At 40.9% G+C, this 23,095-nt stretch overlaps 1 protein-coding gene across 1 annotated transcript in view; it reads right to left on the bottom strand.

The window, feature by feature from the left end:
- The window catches only part of LOC107295012, a 29,924-nt gene extending 7,501 nt beyond the window's left edge, over positions 1–22,423 (bottom strand). Inside the window, exons 1-5 of the mRNA XM_029285755.1 lie at positions 22,382–22,423; positions 21,160–21,408; positions 19,452–19,558; positions 18,046–18,084; positions 14,068–14,234 (exon numbers count right to left, since the gene is read on the bottom strand). Of these exons, the coding sequence (XP_029141588.1) occupies positions 14,068–14,234; positions 18,046–18,084; positions 19,452–19,558; positions 21,160–21,408; positions 22,382–22,423 (604 nt within the window). The remainder of the gene's footprint in view (positions 1–14,067; positions 14,235–18,045; positions 18,085–19,451; positions 19,559–21,159; positions 21,409–22,381) is intronic.
- Positions 22,424–23,095: the final 672 nt, after the last annotated feature.

Genomic DNA, 23,095 nt, shown 5'->3' with positions numbered 1-23,095 from the left:
TGATCGGTTTCCCATGCTTCTTGGGTTGTTTTCCCCTTTAGGAATTTCATCCATAGGATCTTTCCTAGGTTTTCTCTGAATTTGTTAAAGTCGGCTCTTTTGAAGTTTAAGACATTGGTTGGATTTCTATTGCTAGTGTTTGCATTATGTTAAATTCCAGTATGACGTAGTCACTTTCACCCAAGGTTCCGGAAATTTCAATTGCCTCTATCACTTCTTCTCTATTTGTAAGGATTAAGTCCAGTATAGCTTTACATCTAGTTTCCTTCTCCAACTTTTGGGTGACAGAGTTGTCAGCTACGTTGGTTAGGAATCTGTTTGATCTCCTGCTCACTGCAGAGTTTGTCTCCCAGTTGATATCTGGATAGGTGATAACTGTGTTACTAATTTAACAACTGCAGTGATTTACTTAACAAATGTGACAAGAAAAGTCATAAAATGGGGCAAAACTCCCTTAACAAATTTCTCAGCCACATACATTTTGAGGTCAATTATGGTCATCAGCTGAGGACTCTCTGTAAAGGAAATAGATGATTTTTTTTGCTAATCAGCTAAGTTGTGCAGAAAACACACCACAGTAGTAATGGGGGACTTTATCCTAACATCAACTGGTAGAGAAACTCTGCATCTAGTGAAAGATCAAAGAGGTTTGCAGACAATTTTGTCACTCAAAAGGTAGAGGGGGGAACTAGAGGATCAGCTATACTGGACTTATTTCTCACTAATAGAGATGAAATTATAGAAGGGGTTGAAGTTAAGGAACTTTGGGGGAAAGTAACCATGCAACATTGGAATTCAACATTAATAGAACAAAGTGGACTTCCGGTTCCGGTTCGCGTCGTCACTAGTCGCGCGGTGAGATTTGTCCCCTCGCCGGCTAGTTTTCCCTCCGTCAGTGAAGCCTTATACAGCTCCAAAGTCGCCCTGAAGGGTGCGACTTCTGTCGAGGAGGCTGCTGTCCGGCTGCAGAGGAGCGGCGGCTCCTCCAGCTGTCCAGACGAATCTCTGAGGGCCGACGGAGAAGAAGATCGGCCAGTAAAATGGCCGATCGCCCTGCCGCTTCAGACCGTTAGTCAGAAAACATCTAAGCTGTGAGTACCCCCGTGGTGAATCCGGGTGAGAACTTTTCTTGCAACTCTCTGTTTTCTACTTTTTTTTTTTTTTTTTTACCTGTAAGAGCTTTTGGAATTATTTCCCTGGCTTGGAAAGGCAGCTTCTATTTTTTGGGGAAGAAGGGTGTCCTATCAATATAGAAAAAGACTATATTTCATTTTGGTGGTTTTTGGGGGTTTTTTGGATATAAAGAAGGAAAAAGAAAAAAGACGGAAAAGGGGTTTTTTTTACTCTCTTTTCAAGAACTGTATTATTTCTTTTCCTATACATTATACTTTAAAAGATAGAAAAAAGGAATTGATTTCTGGAAAAGACCTTTGTTACTCACTGAGGGCATCTAGTGGTGAAAGTTAAATACTGCACGTTTTGATTACTTTCTTAAAGATGGAACACTGAATTTCAAAATATCTTTGAGGGAAAGATAAACTGTGCAGGTATGGAAACTGTGGGGGTGGATATGCTTTGCATTAAATATAGCCTCCACAAGAAAGAAAAAGAGACCTTCTTTTAAGCATTAACATTAAAATGGGGAAATCTCAGCCACAATTGGATTTTGCATTCATATTGGAAAAGCTCCTTGAGATCAACGCAGAAATACGTGCTTCAATTAAAAATGGTACTTCAGAATTAAGACCTAGAGACTTTGTTACATTTGTTCAAATAGATGTTCAGCCCACATCTGACTATGGTAAAAACCAAAATATACCAGAAGAGGAACCTACAGAGATAGAAGAGGAACTTATTTTACCTGACAACCCTTTCTTCTGCAACTTAGAGAATCAGAAGAAGCAAAGATTAAGATACCAAACTATAAAGCAATGACGCCGCAAGAAGAAGAGAAAAAGACTTATTTCATCTGACAATCTTTTCTTCTGCAACTTAGAGAATCAGAAGAAGCAAAGATTAAGACCTCAAACTACAAAGCAACAATGCAGTAAGAAGAGAAAAAGATCTTTATTGCAGAGGAAGGGATCTATACTTTCTCAAAGACTATTAAGTCATAAAAATGGATTCACTGGCTGAAAGGGAAGTGCTTTTATGGCAGCCGATGAGGTATAGAAAAAAAACCAGAATTAGACTCAAAAAGAAATTCAAAACTGTCTAATGGATTAAAAGGCAATGCTGGTTTTATGGTTTGTTTTAAGGATAATGATTTTAGAGTTTGAAGTAAGAAAAATATAATTATATATGTGTGTGTTTAAATTAGTTAGATGATCTTTTTGTTTCTTATGGAAATTTACCTGGCATAGAAATATGAAAGTTAAAAGTGAAGTGAAAAAAGAAATCTGGCTTTATGGATTGTATTAAGGATAAAAATATATAATTATATATATATACATATATGTTTAAAGAGATTAAGAATGTATTTTTTGGAATAATAGATTGATTTTGAGGGAAATTATGTATTGGAATTGAAAAAACATTGAATTTTTAGACTGGAACTCTGAAGTGCTTAAATTGACTAGGTGATTTATGTATATAATAATATGGTCTGATAAGGTATGACAAGTAATTGGATGCAATGTGAAGTTGGTCTAATGAATTGAAATAAATTAAGATTTAACATTTTTTTAACTAAGTTAGTAATTATTGGAAAAAGAAATAAATGAGATTGCACCCCAGTAAATAGGATGTGTTGGGGTGCCCCATGCAATCTGTAAATGTGCTGCACGAAAAGTTTTGCCAAGGCTTTTGCAGTGGGAATCTTTTGGCAAGGGATAAAGTGCACCTGTTTGGAAAACAAGTCCGTAACCATCCAGATGATCGTGTTTCCATTGCTTTCTGGTAGTTCCACTATAAAATCCATGGCTATTTCCCTCCACAGGGCTGAGGGATTCGCCACTGGTTGTAACAGTCTGGGTGATTTCCCTTGCAACCTCTTGGCAGTTGTGCACATTGGGCAGCTGGCCATGTAACTTTCTATGTCCTTTTTCATGGACAGCCACCAAAATTGCCTTTTAATTAAATGCAATGTTTTTACAAATCCAAAATGCCCTGCTGATTTTGTGTCATGGCATAGCTGCATGAAAGTGACCCTCTGGTTGATATATATAACTTTTCCCCCACCCATGGCAGTCCATCTTTGATTGTGCACACGTGTCTATTTTTCTGGAATCATTCATCTGTTTCCAAAGTTTTCCGGAATTCGATTCCGGTTTGGCTACCCAGCTGCGGTTTTAATTTAGCTTGGGCTCTGGTGGTTACTGGTGCTGTCAATTGTGGTCCCGCCATAAGTGGTTTAGAATCGGTGGCTCGCGTGCTTTTATATTGGGCATGCGAGACAGTGCATCTGCCAGGAAGATTCCCCCCCCCCAGCAAGTGCTTGAGCGTAAAATGGAATTGGTGAAAATGCTGGGACCAGTGGGCTTGCTTGGGAGTGAGCTTCTTGGGTGTTTTCAAGGCTTCCAGGTTTTTGTGGTCCGTCCACACCTGAAAAGAGATTTTATTCCTTTCAAGGAACTGGCGTCACGTAAGTAATGACCAACGGACCCCGTAAGCCTCTTTTTCTCACACGGGCCAGCGCTGTTCCATTTTGGTGAGTTACTTGGATGTATATGCGCATAGTTGCAATACCCCATCATCATTTTCTTGTAATAGTACAGCCTCCACTGCCACATCACTTGTGTCCGCCTGTATTATGAAGGGCTTATCCGTGTCTGGGTGCCTCAGTATGGGTTCGGCAGAAAAAAGTCTCCTTAACCTCTCGAACTCCACTTGGCATTCCATTGTCCATTTTAGTGGCTGGCTAGGTTTCACTGAGGATTCTCACTTCGTTTTTAGTAAGTTCGTGAGGGGTAGGGCTATTTGGGTGAACAAAGGGAAGAATTGGCAGTAAAAGTTTGTGAAACCCGGGAAACTTTGCAACTGCTTCCTTGTGCAAAGTGATGCCCATTCTAGTACTGATCTGACCTTCTCGGGGTCCATTTCAATGCCCTGTGAGGATGGGCGATTACCCAGGTAGTCTATTCTTTCCTGGTGGAATTCGCATTTCGATAATTTGGCATATAGGTGGGCAGCTCGCAGTTTCTTTAAAACTGCTCTGACTAGGTTGACATGCTCTTCTTTGGATTTGGTGAAGGTAAAGATGTCATCTACATAAACCAGGAGCCCCTTAAATAGGTGCTTTCTTAGTACCTCATTGATTAATTGCATAAATACTGCGGGGGCCCCTTGTAGTCCAAACAGCAAAACTTTGAATTGGTAGCACCCCATTGGGCAATTAAATGCGGTTTTCCATTCATCCCCTTCCTTAATCCTAACGTGGTAATACGCTTCCCTTAGATCTAGTTTAGTGAAAATTCTTCCTTTCGAGAGGTGGGATAACATATCGTTCATGAGGGGTAGAGGTATAGGTTACTCTCACTGATTGCATTCAGAGTGCGGTAATTCATGCACAAGCACAAAGTACTGTCCTTCTTCTCTTTAAAGAGGACCAGGGCGGCTACCTTAGGTTTGACAGGTTCGATAATCCCCCTTTCTAGGTTTCTATTTATGAATCTTTCCATTTCCTCCGTCTGGACTTCGGGAATTTTGCCCCGGGCTTGAATTCTATGGCACAATCCATGGGTCGGTGAAGGAGAAGCTCATCCATCCTCTCCTCACTGAAAACTTCAGCAAGGTCTCGATATTCCTCTGGTATTTTGGGTAGCCCCTTTTCTTCTGTCATTGGTGCTTTCTCCATTCCTAAATTTGGTAGGACTCCTTGGGTTTTTAAGTCCGCAGGATCCCCCTTCGGGAAATTGAGTTCTGCCATCCTCCAATTTACCCAGGGGTTCCATTTCCTTAACCATTCCAGCCCTAGGATCATTGGGCATTCCATGCCTGGGTCACTACAAACGTTATGTCTTCCTCGTGGTTCCCCAGGTATAGGTGGACTGGTAAAGTGGCTAGGGTAGCTGGCATCCCCCCCTGCTATGAACCCATCTAACTGGCCAAATGAGATTGGTTGTTTCAGCCTCCTCACCGGAATGCCCAAGTTCCCCACTAGCATCGGGCTAATGAGGCAGCGGGTGCAGCCAGAGTCTATTAAGCGGTTGAAGTCATTAAGTTCTGGGGCATTGGAATCATGCAGGTTCACCATCCAGTCTGCAGCCGGTCTGTCCAGGGCGGATTGCATGATATGGATACAGACTTTGTCGCTGGGGATGTCCCGTCCGTATTCTTCCATGTAGCTGAGGACTTGGGTTCTTTTCATCAGGTCAATAGCTTTCTCTAGGATCCAGTTCGAGTGTTGTGCACAACTTCCTTCCTCTTCGCTAACATGCAGGGATTTCTCCATCTCTTGCTTCCATTCGGGTTGGTGGCTGCCCCATCTCAGGGTCACCTTTCTCAATATCTTTTCCCACTCGTCTTTCTTTCCAATGCCCATCGACCACCGAGGTTTGTGGTCGTGCGTTTCAACCACTTCTTCTCCTGAGGAGTATGATGTTTCGGATCCCGACAGCTGGCAGGCTCCTAGTTGGGGGGAAGGCTCCCTTTCCACGGCTTTTTCTTCCTTTCCTGCTTCGTCATCTGACATTGTAATTTTTGCAAAGTCCCCCAGTAAAGTTCTTCCTTTAGAAGATAGGCTCAAGATCCGGAAGGATCTTGACAGACTTGAACATTGAGCTCTATCCAACACAATGCAATTCAGTGGTGAAAAAAGTAATTAATTACTTAGGCAAGAAAAATGATATGCACAGGTATAGAACAGGTGGTATCTGGCTCAAAAGCATTAACTGTAACAGAAGGATCTAGGAGTCCTAGTGGACAACCACTTAAGCATGAGTCAACAGTGTGCTGCAACTGCTAAAAAAGCCATTGCAGTCCTAGGCTGCATCAATAGAGGGATAATATCAAGATGACATGAAGTGTTAGTATTGTCTTATATTGCTTTCGTAAGATTACACTTGAAATACAACATCCATTTCTGAAAAAAACATGTTGAGACTCTAGAAAGTGCAGAGAGGAGAACAAAGATGATTAGGGGATTGTAGGCTAAAACATATGATGAATACTTGCAGGCACTGGGAATGTCTAGTCTAACAAAGGGAAGGACTAGACATGACAAGATAGTAGTCTTCCAATATTTGAAGGGCTATAACAAGAAAGAAGGGGTCAACCTATTCTCCAAAGCACCCGAAGATAGGACAAGAAGTAATGGATGGAAACTTATCAAGGAGAGATCCAACTTAGAACTAAAGAGAAATTTCCTGGCAGTAAGAACAATTAATCAGTGGAACGGCTTGCCTCCAGATGTTGTGAGTTCTCCATCACTAGAAGTTTTAAGAAGAGATTGGACAGCCATTTGTTTGGAATGGTATATATAGGATCTCCAGCTTGAGCAGGGAGTTGGACTAGAAGACCTCCAAGGTTTCTTCCTACTCTGATTCTGTTAAGGCAGCACTGCCTCAGCTTCTTGGTAGGTTTTCAAAAGATAAAATGAGGTTTGAGATTCTACTAAGCTAGTTGAAGCTCTTCATGTTCTTTGAATCTTACCAAAGTAATTCAAAAGTGCTTATTCAGTACTTCTGACTGGGACTGGAGTTTCAATTCAACAGTTTGATTTAAAAGGCTTGTCCTTTTCAATGCTTTGTATGTAATGTTTATTCATGACTGAAGGACAGAGAGGTTGTTCAATAGAACTTAAATGGTAGAGTAATGATTCAGATGAATCTAACAATGCTAGAATGTCAGCTTTGGATCCCAATGTATTTGTACGAGCTCCAGTGTCTTTGCAGATAGTTACTAATGGCACTCATAAAGAGTGCTTCTTCTAGCCTTCTATTTATTATTTATTATTATAAAAATGTTAGCTTCTAATATCATTTTTATTAGGTCCCCAAAGCATTCTAAGAAATAATTCTAATTTTAGAAAATGGCAGATAATGTATGGCCATTTTTTTTTGTGGCCAGGAAAGAAAGGTAATTGGGCTAGCCAACATTTTGGGGACTGAAGATGATATCAGAAACATATATACTAGAGAGATATAATGGAGTAATTAATTCCTTTTGGTACATTATGATTTAACAATTTGTATTAATGTGATTGGGATGCTTATAATTAATTCTGTGTGCTAAAAGAACAGTTTCTCTTTTAGAAACATTTGGGACCATTTCCATCTTGCAGTCTATCACTTAGCCATATTGTCCTTGAACTCATCAATTTATTTTCTCTGAAATATTTTTTTTTACCTTGATTCTTGAGAAAGGGTTTTGTTGAAGAGTTTCCAGTGACGTAGCTGAAGAATAGACCCGGGGGAAAGATTCTCCTCTCCCCGAGTCCAATTTTCGTCTGCCGGTGGGTCCATTCAGACTGAAAGCCACCCCGGAGAGGTGGCCACCAAGGGGTGAAGTTTTGGGGACCGTTGGTCAGCAGTAGCCGTCTCGCTGGAGCCAAACTTGAGAGTGTGCCTTTTACTTTTAGGGAGGGGGTGGAATTTTTCTTTCTCTCCTCCCCCTCCTGAACTCAAGCGGCGGTTTAAGCTTTTTGGCAAATTAAAAACTTTCTATGCTTTAAAGCTGTCTGAGGCTTAAGATAAATTTGGGAAGCTCCTGTTTTTATAGAGATTTTTTATCTTTGTTCTTTGTTGAAAAGCCAGTGCAATTTTTACTTTTTAAACATTTCAATCTCTTACTTTCACTTTAACCATTTTTTTCCTTCTTTAAACATGCTGGGAATGGATACTTAGTGCCACCTTGTGGTTACATTGAGAACTATTTCACTTTCCCCTGACTGAAGCTTATTCAGATTAGAATTTTGACTCAGGTCTGTAAATAATAAAAGGGGATTATTTGAAAGTCCTTGAAACCTTGCTGGAGAAAAGACTTTCTCTTGGTTTACTTGGCTTTATAAGATAGACTATATCTACAAACAAATAGTATTTGGAGCCATCTGCTTCCCTGGATCTTTTGGAACTATAACAAGCTGTCCTAGAAAAATTGAAAATTAAGAAATTTCCCAGAACAGATTTTGGTGAATTATAATTTTGATATTTTTGCTTTTCCTTTTCCTTTTCTTTTTTCCTTTTTCCTGTGTATTTTGGGAGCATTTTTCCCTCTTTTTTCTTCTTTTTCCCTCCTTTTTCCCTGTTGCTATTTTTACTTTCCTTTTCCTTTTTCTTTTTTTAATTACTTTTATGGATTTCCCCTCCTAATTAATAAGAGCCTATTGGATTATAAAAGCTGGCCATTTAGCTACCTGGTGAATTACAATACAAGAGGTAAAGTCAAAGATGAGCACTTCAAATCTATCTAAACTTGGGAAAAAAGAATCTTCTGCCCCTGCCTCGACTTCTGCAAGTCCAATATATCAGAAATCAATTACGACAATGCTCCAGCAGGAAAAGATGGATGTTCACCAAAAAGATACTCAAGCAATTTTGCAAGCAATTGCAGCCCAGACAGCAACTTTGACGAAAAATCATGAAGAGCTGAAAAATGATCTTGACAAAATGAACCAAAAATTACTAATATAGACTCCCAAATTGAAAAGTTTAACCAGATGATTACAGAGAATCAGCAAAGAATTCAAAAAATGGAAGATAAATCAGTTGAAGTTGACCAGAAATTAGAAGCTTTAAAAGACGATAATGAAAAATTGGCCCAAATAAATGGAGAATTGGAAGACTCGTTGGCGGTTATAGAAATGGAACAGGCCTCATATTTTTTAAGATTCCAAAATATAATAGAAGACAAGGAAGAGGATCTCTTGGATTTGATAACGGAGTTACTGGCAGATGTTCTAGGAATGGGGAAAATCCAAATGGAAGGAGAATTGGATCAGTTCTATAGAGTCAATTCAAACTATGCTAGAAGAAATAAAGTGCCCAGGGAAGTCCATGTTAGATTTCTTAAAAGATCCATAAGAGATGGGATTCTGAGAAAAGAGATCAACCATTAAAATATAAAGAAAAATAAATTGTAGTTCTCAAACAAATTCCTAGAACAGTGATGGCGAACCTTTTAGAGACCAAGTGCCCAAACTGCAACCCAAAACCCACTTATGCATCGTCAGGTGCCGGGTGGGTGTGGCTCATTGGGTGGGTGTGGCCATTGGGTGGGCTGCGGTGGTAACAGCAGACTGGGTGGGACTAAAAAGTTCAATCAATCAATTCCAACTTTGCGAGATCTTTTTTTTTCCTGCGAGAAGTTGAAATTGACTGATTGATTGAACCTTTTTTTTTTGTACACGGCGGCGGAGGCCTAAAGCGAAAAGGTTTTATAAAACCCAGCTGAAGGCCTGTGACTGGGGCGACGGTGCGCGTGCCCACAGAGAGGGCTCTGAGTGCTGCCTCTGGCACCCGTGCCATAGGTTCGCCACCACTGTCCTAGAAGGATAAGAGAGGCCCGAAGAGACTATCAGTTCTTAACCAGGAAATTGACTGAAAAAGGAGTGAACTTTAGATGGTTGATTCCAGAAAGGATCTTAATCTACTGGGACATGAAAAGATACAGACTGGACACACCACTCAAAGCAATGGAATTTTTTGATAACCACAAAGCATTCTTGGAAAAAGGTGATCCTGAACCCAAGAAGCAAGAAGAAACGGTAGTTGAAGGAGCCGCTAAACAAACAGAGGAGGAAGAAATCAAAAATACATATCCAGAAGAAGGAGCAGGACTGAGAGACCAGAGACAGATAAGATCGACTAGAAGATTGAGACCTAGATATAATTGAAAGCGATGGAGGAGATTGGAATTTTATCAATAAATATAAATGGACTAAACGCTCCTTAAAAGGAGAAAATTTTTAGAAGACTACAAAAACTAAAAATGGACATAGTTTGCCTCCAAGAGACACACATTAAGAGACAACATTTCAAAATCCTAGAACAATTGAAAATTGGCAAACTTCATTTTACACTTGCATCTCAAAAGAAAAGAATAGCCCTTTATATTAAAGAAAAAATGAATCCCAAACAAATCTATGCAGATGAAGAGGGGAGAATACTAATGGTGGAAATTATGGTGGATCAAAAACAGATATTGATGGTAGCAATATATGCACCTAATGATAAGCAAGAGCAATTTTATCAACAACTACACAAGAACATACTGGATTTAAGTTACCAAAATCTTTGTATAATGGGAGACTTTAATGCAATAGCAGATGCAACTTTGGATTATAAAAGCCATAAACAAGGGAGAAAAGGAGGAAATATACTACCTAAAGCATTTTCAGAAATGAAAGAATTGTGTATCCAAGACATATGGAGAGAGAGAAACCCAGAAAAACTACAATATACATTTTATTCAAATAGACATAAATCATGGTCTAGAATTGATATGATATGGATATCTTTTGACTTCAAAATGATAATACAAGAGCTGGAGATAGAAACTAATGTTTGGGCAGATCACAACCCAATAAAAATGACCTGGAAAGGAACCAAGAAAAAACTAAGATGGTCTCTGAATAAATCTATATTGAAAGAAAAAGAATTCTTACAACTAGTAACAAAGGAAATGGATTTTTTTAAAAAAAATAAACAAGAAAGAAGAAACATGCCATCAAAATGTATGGGACATGTCCAAAGCATACTTCAGAGGGCTGGCTATAACTTATGCTTCTAAAAAAATAAAGAAAAGAAACGATTACAGTTAAAACTGAGAGAAGAACTTAAAAAACTGAACTAGAGTTACAAACAAACCCACAAAAGAAAGTCCTCAAGAAACAAATGGAGATAATAAAGCATAAATTAAACCTGGCTGAGATGGAAATAATGGCTCAACAGATTAAACGGACTAAACAGAATTTCTTTGAAAACGTAATAAGCCGGGGAGATGGTTAGCATATAGATTGAAGAAAGAAAAAGAAAAATAAGCTACAAGATTCAAAAGGAGAATTACAGTTCCAAAATGATGCAATGAAAAAAATCATTAAAGACTTCTATGAGATACTTTATAAGGCAGAGGAAGTTCCTAAAAAAAAAATACAGCTGTACTTAAAAAAAGCAGACTTGCCAAAAATTCCGGAGAATATTTGAAATATATTAAATGGAAAAATATCAATGATGGAGATTATAGAAGCCATAAAAAGACAAAAAAAGGATAAGACTCCGGGCCCAGATGGACTTCCCGCAGAATTTTATACATCATTACAAGATGTATTAAGTCCAACTTTGAAAGAACTGTGTAATGAAATCCTCTTGGAGGCTAAAATACCAAAGTTGTGGACTGAAGCTAACATTACCTTAATATCTAAAGAAGATACTGATCTCACACAAATAAAAAACTACAGACCAATATCGCTATTAAATGTGGATTATAAAATCTTTGCTTCAATAATGGCAGAAAGAATTAAGAAATTCTTGACTGAATTTATACACACAGACCAAAATGGCTTTCTACCTAAAAGACAGATAAAAAATAACTTAAGAATGATTTTGGATGTTTTAGAGTATTATGAAAACCATCCAGGGAAACAGATGGCATTAATATTTCTTGATGCGCAAAAAGCGTTTGATAATCTGAACTGGCAATTTATGTTCCAGCAGTTGGTGGAAATGGACTTTGGGAAAAATTTCATAAATGCAATTCAAACAATCTACCATAAACAAACGGCTAGAATAATCTTAAATGGAGACTATACTGAAAATTTTGATATCAAAAAAGGTACAAGACAGGGATGTCCATTATCCCCATTGTTATTTATACTAACATTAGAAGTACTGACTAGAAAGATTAGACAAGATATAGAAATTAAAGGATTGGAAATAAAAGATCAAAAATATAAATTACAAGCCTTTGCGGATGATTTGTTTTTTATCTTGGAGGAGCCACTTGAAACAACTACTAAATTGTTGGAGAGAATAGAAAAGTTTGGAGAAGTGGCAGGTTTGAAAATAAACAAAGAAAAGACTAAAGTATTGACAAAGAACTTAACAGATAAACAGAACAGTCAACTTACAAAAAAGACAAATTTGCAAATAGTTAAAAAAGTTAAGTAAAGTACTTAGGAATCTACCTAACAGCAAGATGTGCAACATTAAAAGAAGACAACTATGAAAGATTGTTAAAACAAATGAAAATGGATTTGGAAAAGTGGAAAAATCTTCAACTGTCATTGTTAGGAAGAATAGCTACAGTGAAAATGAATATCTTACCGAAAATACTCTTCTTATTCCAAACAATTCCTGTAAAACTGGGAAAGGTCTTTTTTGATGACCTAAATGCAACAATATTGAGATTTATTTGGCAAGGGGAAAAAGCACGAATTAAAGTGAAAATGCTACAAGAAGCTAAAGATAGTGGAGGATTTGGACTCCCGGACTAGAGACTATATTATCAAGCAGCTATTCTATCATGGCTTAAAGAATGGATAACGCTGAGAAATGAAAGAAATAAAAGACTATTGTCTATATTTGTAGGGCATGACCTACAAATTTGTTGGCATGCCTTCCTATGGTACGGGAAGAATAAAACACACAGATATTTTCAAAACCATTTTATAAGGAATGTACTTATTTTAGAATGGGAAAGAATACAGGAGAAAATTTATATCAAGCTACCTGAATGGCTTTCAACAATGGAAGCTTTTGCTTACCCAAATTTAATTAACTATGACAAAGTCGTGACTTATAAAGATATCTTGGATAACAAAGGAAAATTGAAAGATAGACAAGATTTACAACGATAAGGTATTGATTTACCATGGTGGCCATATTTGCAAATTCAAACGAGATATGAAAAAGATGTAAAGAAAATGGGATTTTATAAATAACAGACAGAATTTGATCAAATATTGTTAAAAACAGATGAAAACTTGATTAAGAAACTCTATAGATTTCTGCTAAATTTAAAGATGGAAGAAGAACAAGTAAAAGAAACAATGATAGTGTCGGCAAAAAACTTTGGATATTCTAAAGATTTGGAAGACTGGTAAAAATTATGAGATAGAAATATCAAATTGACTAAAGCAGTCTCATATAAAGAAAATCTGTACAAAATGTTTTACAGATGGCACATGACAACAGTAAGATTAGCGAAAATGTTTAAAAATACTTCGAATAATTGCTGGAAATGTAAACAAAGGCCAGGTACTTACTATCATATCTGGTGGACATGCCCTAAAGCAAAAAGGTTTTGGGTTAAGATACATACATGGTTGGAAAAATGATTAAAAGAAAGATAGAATTTAAACCAGAACTGTTTTTGTTAGGAATATTAGGACCTAATTATGAGAAGGAGAATGAATATTTAATATTGCATATACTAACTGCAGCGAGAATAGTATTTGCCCAATATTGGAAAAATGAAAACTTACCAACTGAAGAGGTTTTAATTAAGAAAATCTTAGAATGTGCAGAAATGGATAGATTGAGCTTAGAGATTAAAGAGAAAAAAGATTCAGTTTACTTTAAAACATAGGATAATTTTTACCAATGGTTAGGAAAACGAACTAGTGAGAAATGAATGTTATTTTGAATATATATTAGTAAGAAGAATGATATGCATTAACTAACTGATATCTTTTATGATGATCGTTTATTACACTTATTACAGTCACTTATTACTATATCAACTATTGTTAACTAAACATATGTACCTGGACAATAGTCTGTTTGCTAAAGATTGAAAATGTTATTGGGGGTAACCCCAGTGTTGATCCCAACCCCCTCCCAACCACAATCCTGATCCCAACCCACCTTAATCCCTATCCCGATCCTATTCCATTCCCAACCCTATAAAACTCAATAAATCTTTTTTAAAAAGAGAGAAAGGGTTTTGTTTTTAATCATACTCATTAAAAAAATAGATGTTTTATAACTTGTCATGCCAATGGCAGTCATTATCTAAATTGCCAGCCCCAGGAAACATTTAACTGAAAATACTCGTGACATCACTCAGGATTTTGAAGGTGCCCACTTGTCTCAAAAATTTGGGAAGTCCTGTATACTATTTTGGCAAGACTTTTCTGAGTGGCATAATTGTTTTCAACCTTCAGGATGACTAAATTGTCATTTCACTCACAGGTGATGGTGCTTTGAAGGGTGCTGTCATGATCAAAAGCTATAACTGTAACCTCATACGGCTGAGGACTAGAATCTTCTCCTGGATGGCAATTAAGGCAGTAGCATCTCACACAAACAGAAACAATGGCACAGAGAAGGAGGAGCCCACCAATGGCAACCACAAGCCTAGAAGTGAAGAACAAGAAGAATCAGAACTCTTGCCATTTGTTCATATAATGGAAAAACCTAGCAAACTATTGTTATAAAACTGGAAATGCACCAAGTTCTCTAACAGACAAAATTTTCTAGATGTTCTAATTTCTACAGAAGGCCTACAGCTAACTCCAGAACTGAATCAAATGGATATCACTATTCACCAATTCAGTTACATTAATTACATTCCATTTCTCTTTCTTTCTTTCTTTCTTTCTTTCTTTCTTTCTTTCTTTCTTTCTTTCTTTCTTTCTTTCTCTATTAGACTACACACTGATAAAGAATATTCTTGGCATACAAATAACTTAATTAAAGTTGATCATAAGAGCAAATTGACCCACTAAACAGACACATTGTTCCTTCACCACCTCCTTCTTAGGGATATTTGGCAAAAGAAAGACAATCTTATAGTGAAGGTAAGAATCAAGGGGTCAATAAAAATATACCTGTTTAGAGAAGTGTGCTCTTTCCTCCACTTGTGCTTTCCAGGTGCTCAGCTTCACATTTCCCTGCATCTCTGAGATACTAATCAGATTAACCACCTTCCTGACCTGCAGTTCTTTTCCCTAACTTGGTTCACTAACCTGTTCCTAAGGCTCTGTCCTCCAATCCACCAAGCATTACCTCTTCTCTTTAGTTGAAAACTTGAAAACAATGTACTGTACAGGTAGTCTTTACAACAATTCATTTAATGACTATGATGGAACTGAAAAAATGACTTATGGCTAGCTGTCACACACAACTGTTGCAGCATTTCTGTGCTCATACAATCAACATTTGGGTGCTTGACAACCACCATGTATCATATGATCGCCATTTGTAACCTTTCTGAGGTTTTTGGCAATGTCAATGGGAGAAGCCAAATTCACTTAATAACCATAGGATTTGCTTAATGAACATAGCAAAAAAAAAAGATATAAAATCAGGCACAACTTAATGACCATGTTGCTTAGTGACAAATGTTCCAATCCCAATTGCCGTAAGTAGTACAGGTCATAAGTTGAGGACTACTTGTACATCATTTTTTTTACAAACTGAGTAAACTCTGAAAGGAGAAATGAAAGAAGGAAAGGAGGAAAATTGCCTAAACAAATATACATATGCAGATCATACATTCATTGCCTATCCTCTCTAATCTATTTGTAATCTAATCTATATGTACACCTATAATTTATATCTATATCTAATTGTACATCTGAGACTTAATTACAACAATCCTTGGTTGTATAAACAGGCATAGAATCAAAATCATGTGAAGTATTAGTATCGCTTTATAAAGCCTTAGTAAGGCCACACCTGGAATACTGAATCCAGTTTTAGTCACCACATTACAAAAAAGATGTTGAGACTTTGGAAAAAGTGCAAAGAGTGACTAAGATGATTTAAAGCCTGGAAACTAAAACATATGAAGAACGGTTGCAGGATTTGGGTATGGCCAGTCTAGAGAAAAGAAGGACTAGGGGGGACATGATAGCAGCATTCCAGTATTTGAGGGGCTTTGAGGTCCCTGTCAGAACTCTACCATCCTGAGTGGAGGTAAACTATTACTTGAGAATTGAAGTATTTGCTGCTTTCACTTTGATGTATCTGTGTGGGAAATAGGGAGGGGGGAATGGGCCATCAGGGCCATCTGGATAGACTCCTTTCCAGCCAGTTTCAGCCTGTTACCAAGGTCACTGTGCTGAGAAGACACAGGATTGGCTCGGACTGGGGCATAGTGTTGTGATTCCTTGCCAGCCAGTGGACCCAACAGCTGAGTGAGGAATCAAAGGAGGAGGAGGGGCCTGGAGTGACATCAGAGTCAGAGGAAGGCTCTGAGGAGCTCCAAGACTTACAGTCTGATGAGGAGCCTGGCCCCTCTACTCGTGCTCAGGCTGAGACACAGCTGTGCTGGGAGTCTGAGTGATGAATCACAGCTGGGAGATATCCAGGATGCACATAAACGCCGACAAGAAATGGAAAGGAATGCAATGGGGAGGCTCCAAAGGCAAAGGAGAAGGCATTAGGAAGCCATGCCTTGGCTGCATAATAAAAGGGAAGGTGTGGGAGGTGCTGGTTGCCGAAGGCAACCATTCGTGTTGAGGATCGAGTTTCTGTGAACTGTGTTTGTTTGCCTTGGACATTGACTCAGGTCTGTAAATAATAAAAGGGGATTGTTTTTTTCCTGCTTGTTGGAAGAGTGGTTTCTCCTTGTGAGTTTAACAAGGACTCACGTAGCCTGGGACAGAATACATTGGGATGGGGTTTGAAAAATGGGGAATTAGTTTAACAATTCACCAGGAACTTCAGATTCCACCTGGCTTCCCTGCAATCACTTTCTCTCACTAAAAGTTCATTTTGAAATAATGCTTGTTTCAAGAGTCATGCTTTCCTGAGAAGATAGCTGAGGCAGGATGTTACATTAGGTGGAATCTGCAAAGTGCTCAACCTGGAGAAGCACCTGTCCTACCGTGGGGACCATGCAGTTATGTTTATCTGGTCTATGACTAGGACCTCCATGTTTCCTTTAAGCTCGGTCCTTCTCTATGGTGCTGGTGAGAAATACTGTATATTGATGCTCTCTGGACTTGCTTGATTTTTTGCAGATGTTTCATTACCCAAACTAGGTAACATAATTAGTGCTAGAATTCCCATTTGCATGCTGTCTGAAGCGTTTGATGCCCATATGTGGTACAAATAAAGGAGAATATTTGTAGTTCAGGGTTGAAATGAGGGATCCTTGGTGCTCTCTGAGCTTGCTTGTTTTCTTGAAGACATTTCATTACTCAAACTAGGTAACATCATCAGTACATCTGTAAAATATGTATTTATGGATAAATATTTCAAGATCCCAAACAGGTAGATTCACCCTAAAATAAATCCTGAGACACCTGTCTCAAACAGAAAACAAATTGCAAGGATGTCATTCTCTCCCCCTATGCAGATTTAATTTTATAAAATTCTCTCTTCAAGAGAGTTTGCAAAGGGTTGCTACCTTCTGTTAATTGTTAATTTTATAAATGAACTAGGAAAATATACAAAATTTGGTTTCTGAAATTTTTTATCTCTTAATAAGTTTCATCTGGTTCATATGACTGGGAAAAGGGAAGGGTCTAAGAATAACAGCATAACAGGGTTTAAGTATAAGACTTTGGAGGTCTTATAGTCTTATAGCCCAACCTCCTGTCTGAACAGAAGACCCTATGCCATTCTGGACAAATGGTTGTCCAAACTCTTCTTGAAAACCTCCAGTGATGGAGCACCCACAATTTATGGATGCAAGCCATTCCATTGATTAATTATTCTCTCTGTCATGAAATTTCTCAGTTTTAGGTTGGATCTTACTTTTATCTTCTTATCCTGCCCTCTGATGCTTTAGAGCAGGGGTGTCAAACTGCTGGCCCATGGGCCAGTTGCATTATACGGAGGCCTCACCCACCCCAGCTCCGGCAATGCAAAAAAAGTCACGATACATCGCGACACATGACATGATGTGGTGAGTTTGACACCCGTGCTTTAGAGAATAAGTTGACCTCATCTTCTCTGTGACAGCTCCTCAAATACTGGAAGACAGGTATCATGTCACCCCTAATCCTTTTTTTTAGGCTATAGATATCCAGTTCCCTTGACTGTGTATATGTGTGGAGAAGTATTCTTAGTATTCTCTTGTTTGTTGTAGTAGTTTATGTTTGAGTTACTATTTGTATTGTTTCTATTACCATATTTTATATTTTAAAAGTAAAAAAGTTCAATTAACAAATTCAAAACATCATGAATCACACGGAATCTTTTCCATTATCCTTACCAGATGTACCAGAGATGGACCCAGTTTGTGTTGGAACAGCTTTGAAAGTAAAAAGAGTTTAAAAAAATATTAATGTCATAGAAATAGAGGGTTAATTTTTATATTCTCACAATCAGAAGTTTATTATTTAGATGATTGCTCTTGTCTTAACAACCCAGATACACCAAAAGATTCCACTGAAAACATTTTGTATTTGAGGGAATCTGTGAGATTTAAATGTTACATATTGTGTTGTTTATTTACTTCATGCTATCTGAATACACTTGTCAGAAAATTAGCAACAATCAAGATCCCAAATGATCTTGATTGTATAACTCCATCTCTTTTGAAACCAATTAATTATCCAATGTACTCTGGAAACAGAACTTTTTAATAGGATTTCATGAGGTCATAAGCAAATGTAAAGAGAACAACACAAGACTCGTAACGGAACTCAAGGACAATAAAAAAAGTTTCTTCCAACATATTAACAAGAAAAAGGTCAAGGAAACTGTAGGCCTACTAAAGAGAGAAGATGATAAGGAAATTACAGACAACATGGAGAAAGGGGCGTTGTCTTACCTGAATGCCTTTTCTCAGCAGGATGGTGTAGAGTCCACTGATTGGGTTATTTCAGCCTTCCTGCTCAGACTAAGACAAAAAACTTTGCCACGCCTCCCTCTGGGTGTGTCTTCCCCAGTTTTTGTCGAGGCGAAGTATCCAGACGCAAGGCTCCAAACAAAAAAATAAAAGACACATGCCTAGACAAATAACAAACAGGGGGGGCGTGGACTCTATACCATCCTGCTGAGAAAAGGCGTTCAGGTAAGACAACGCCCCTTTCTCCAGCAGAATGGGTGTAGAGTCCACTGATTGGGACATACCAAAGCCACTCATGTCCCTGAAGGGAGGGGGTCTAGGCCTGTGTCCCTTGAGAGGTAACTACTTGCTGTAGAACCCGTCTACCAAAGGCAGCATCTGCCGATGCAAATCTGTCAATCCTATAATGCCTAATGAAGGAAGAGGGTGATGACCAGGTCACCGCCCTGCAAATCTCCTCGAGCGAAGCCTGGGTAGACCAGGCTGCTGAGACCGCAGCACTGCGCGTAGAGTTGGCCGTGATCTGAGAAGGAACTGGAAGGGACTGCGAAACATAAGCCCTCGTGACACAAGCTCTAATCCACCGTCCAATGGTACAAGAAGAGACCTTCCTACCCATCGTAGACGGCTGAAAAGATACGAATAAGGCCTCTGACTTCCTGAAGGTCGAGGTCCGTTTAAGATAATGGCGCAGATCCCTGCGCACGTCCAACGTATGCCACCCTCTCTCCAGATGATGGGAAGGGTTAGGACAGAAGTTAGGGAGTACCAGGTCCTGTGACCGATGGAACCCTGTATTGACCTTTGGAATGAATGCCGGATCCAACCTGAGGACCACCCTGTCCTCATGGAATGTGCAGAGATCGTTCCTGACTGATAGAGCGGCTAATTCCGAAATTCTCCTGGCCGACGTAATGGCCACTAAGAAGGCCACCTTCAAGGTGAGAAAGTGTAGGGAACACGAACTCAACGGTTCGAATGGAGGAGAAGTTAACGCCTGCAGCACCTTGGGCAAATCCCAGGATGGGTAACGATGGGCCGTAGGTGGGCCAGTGTTCGCCGCGCCCTTGAGAAAGGCACCAACCGCTGGCTGGTGAGACAGGGAATCTTGGTTGTCACAAGTGAGAACCGTCGATAATGCCGCTACCTGCCTGCGTATGGTGCTGACAGATAGTCCCCTATTTAACCCCTCAAGCAAATACTCCAATATATCAGGGATAGTGACAGAAAGCGGCGAGAGGAACTTCCGTCTACACCAGGAGCAGAAGTTTTTCCAAGTGGCATCATAGATCCTATTGGTCGATGGACGCCGTGAGGCCTGGATAACTGAGATCACCCCGGAGGAATAGGACTGTCTGGTTAGACCTTCCAGTTCAAGTGCCAAGCAGCTAGTTGGAGCCACTGCGGATCCGGATGTTGGAGGTTCCCCTGGCTGAGAGCTACTCGGTCCGGGGGAATTCTCCACGGTGGCGAGAGCGACAGGTCCACCAGGTCGGCAAACCACGGCCAACGCGGCCAAAATGGAGCAATTAAGATTAGCTCCACTCGTTCTTGCAGGAGCTTGCGAATAGTTGCTTGGAGCAAAGGAAGAGGGGGAAAGGCATAAAGTACGCCCTCCGGCCATACACTTCGGAAGGCGTCCGTTCCCTCCGCCCCCCATGATGGGAATCTGGAAAAGAACCTGGGGAGCTGTGCATTCTCCGAAGAAGCGAAGAGATCCAAGACAGGGTGGCCGAACCTGTGAGCTATCTCCCTGAATAAGTGTGGACCCAGTTTCCACTCTGCATGGTCCACAGTGGCCCTGCTCAGGGAGTCCACCTGTTGATTTGCCTCCCCCGAAATGTGTTCCGCTCTGATGGAGCTCAGAGTGGACTCTGCCCAAAGACCCAATGCCAGGGCTTCCTGCATGAGGGGCCAAGAGTGGGTCCCTCCTTGTTTGTTTACGTGAGCCTTGGCCGCAATGTTGTCTGTCAGGATCAACACATGTTTCCCTGCCACGAGGGAGGAGAACTTCCGGAGAGCCAGGTGAATGGCCCTGAGCTCCAGCCAATTGATGTTGTGAACCAAGTTGGACCTGGACCACCGACCCTGTGCTAAGTGGTTGTGAAGATGTGCCCCCCAACCGAACAGACTGGTGTCTGTGGTTAGGGTAGTCCTGATCGGTTCCTTGAAAAGAGTGCCCTTTGCCAAGGCAGACGAGGTCCACCATAGTGAATCCAGTGTGAGATGGGGAACCCTGACTTTCTTTTTGGATGCACTGATGTTGCGTCTCTGAAAGGGAAGGAGAAACCATTGGAGGCTCCTGGAGTGGAGCCTGGCCCACGGAACGATGCCCAAACAAGAGACCATCTTCCCCAGGAGTTGAGAGAGTTGTACCAGAGGCACCCTCTTTTCCCTGCGGATCTGCTGGACCAGCACCCGAATGCTGACCTGGCGCTCCGGAGAGAGATAGACTTTGCATAGGTTCGAATCTATCAGTGCTCCCAGATGGAGCAGACGTCTTGTGGGTGTTATGTGACTCTTTTTGAAGTTCACGGAGAACCCGTGAACCTGAAGAGTATGGATTGTGATATCCAGGTCCGACTGGGCTGAATGGAAAGATCTGGACTGCATGAGTATATCGTCCAGGTAGCACTGTACACGCACGGGCCTCATCCTTAGATGAGCTGCCAGCATGGCCAAGATCTTTGTGAAGACCCTCGGAGCCGAAGAGAGGCCGAAGGGAAGAGCCCGATACTGGTAATGCCGGTGCGCGTAACAGAACCGCAGGAACCTGCGGTGATCCTGTAGGATCAGAATGTGGAGGTAAGCCTCTGTCAGGTCGATAGAGGAAAGGAAGTCCCCTTTTCTGATGCTTGCCAAGATGGACTTTAGGGTCTGCATCTTGAACATCCTGTAAGTTAGGAAGTAATTTAGACCCTTCAGGTCCAGTATCGCCCTCCAACCTCCTGAGGCTTTGGGGACTACAAACAGGATGGAGTAAAAGCCTACTCCTATCTGGTCCTGAGGTACCCTTTCTATGGCCCTGATGTCTAATAAGTGTGCGATGGCTGTCGAGACTAGATGAGCCTTTGAAGAATTGTTTGAAACCGGGCACCGTATAAAATGATCTGGGGGAAAAGATCGAAACTCTAGGGAGAGACCGTGTCTTATGGTCTCCCTGACCCAAGCGTCCGTAGTTGTGCCCTCCCAGATGTCGTAAAACAGTGCCAGCCGACCACCAATGGGGTAATCCTCCTTGGCGTCACTTGGACCACCTGTATGGCCGGCTGCCAGAACCCCTGAAGGGACACTTGATCTGGGAATGGCCCCTGGCTCCACTGATCTGGCGGTCCTGCTGGCGATCCTGTCTGGAAAGATAGGACCGTGAGCCTCTGGGCCAATCCCAGGATTGCCCTGCCCGAAAGGGCTGTCTCCACTCCCAGGAACCACCGGGGCGGAAGGCCGGCCTACGGTAATCTAGTTGAGGTCACCTATCCAATTTTTTGGAAGGGTGAGCCAAGACTTTGCGCTTATCTTTGCCCTCAATGACATGAGGTCCTAGCACTGCACCGAATAAGTGTGTTCCACTGTACCTGGAAGTTGACAGGCGCCACTTTGCCTTTAAGTCCGTTCGCCACTGCTTCAACCAGAGAAGCCTTCATGACGCCACTGTGGCTGCAACCGATCGGGCCGAGCACCTGGCCAAATGCAGAGATGCATCCACAATGTACTCGGAAGCTGCCACAATCTTGCCTAGTGTTTGGTGCGCCCTGACCTGATCTGGCGGGATGAGAGCCTGGAGATCCTGCAGCCACATTATCGCGGAACGTGCAAAGAAGGAGGATGAGGTTGCCGCCCTTGTTGCCCAAGCCGAAGATTGGTGAGCCCTGCGAAGTGAGAACTCGAACTTTTTGTCCTCCGCTTTTAGGAATTCAGCCATGTCCCCAGGGACGGCGGTGTTGGAGAACAGAGATGCCAGAGGGGCGTCCACAGTCGGAACTTCTAGAAGGGAGGCAAGGGAAGAAGCAACATTATAAAGTTTCTTGTCCAAACTACTCGGAGAGGGAGTGGTGGCTAGGGATGACCACTGCTTTTCCACCGTAGTCCTGAAGACTGACGGACATGGAATCTGAGGCTCCTCCCTGACCTTTTCCGCAAACGGGGTTGGCCTCCTGGTTCGAGGAGGTAGATGGTGCCTCCTCCTGAGCCGAAGTAAGCTTTACCGTGGCTATGGCCTTTAAGAGAAGAGACCGAAATATGGAAGGGTCGAAGAGACCCGAGGATGTCACCTGCTCAGGTGTCGGGTCCTCATCCTCAGACAATATAGTGTCTGCTACTTCCAGGTCGATTGATCCCTCCTCTCCTAATTGTGAGGAGGTCTCTGAAACATCAGAGCGAGGCCTCGTATCATGTACCTCCTGGGGCGGGGGAGCAGACGTGGGAGGGGAGGGATGTGACTGCGTTTGGCCCCGGCCCGTGGATGACATAA

This window comes from Protobothrops mucrosquamatus, unplaced genomic scaffold, assembly GCF_001527695.2.
Source record: "Protobothrops mucrosquamatus isolate PMUCROS unplaced genomic scaffold, P.Mucros_1.0 scaffold2189, whole genome shotgun sequence".
In the NCBI taxonomy this organism is placed as follows: Eukaryota; Metazoa; Chordata; class Lepidosauria; order Squamata; family Viperidae; genus Protobothrops; species Protobothrops mucrosquamatus.
This window is presented reverse-complemented; position numbering and strand designations above follow the sequence as displayed.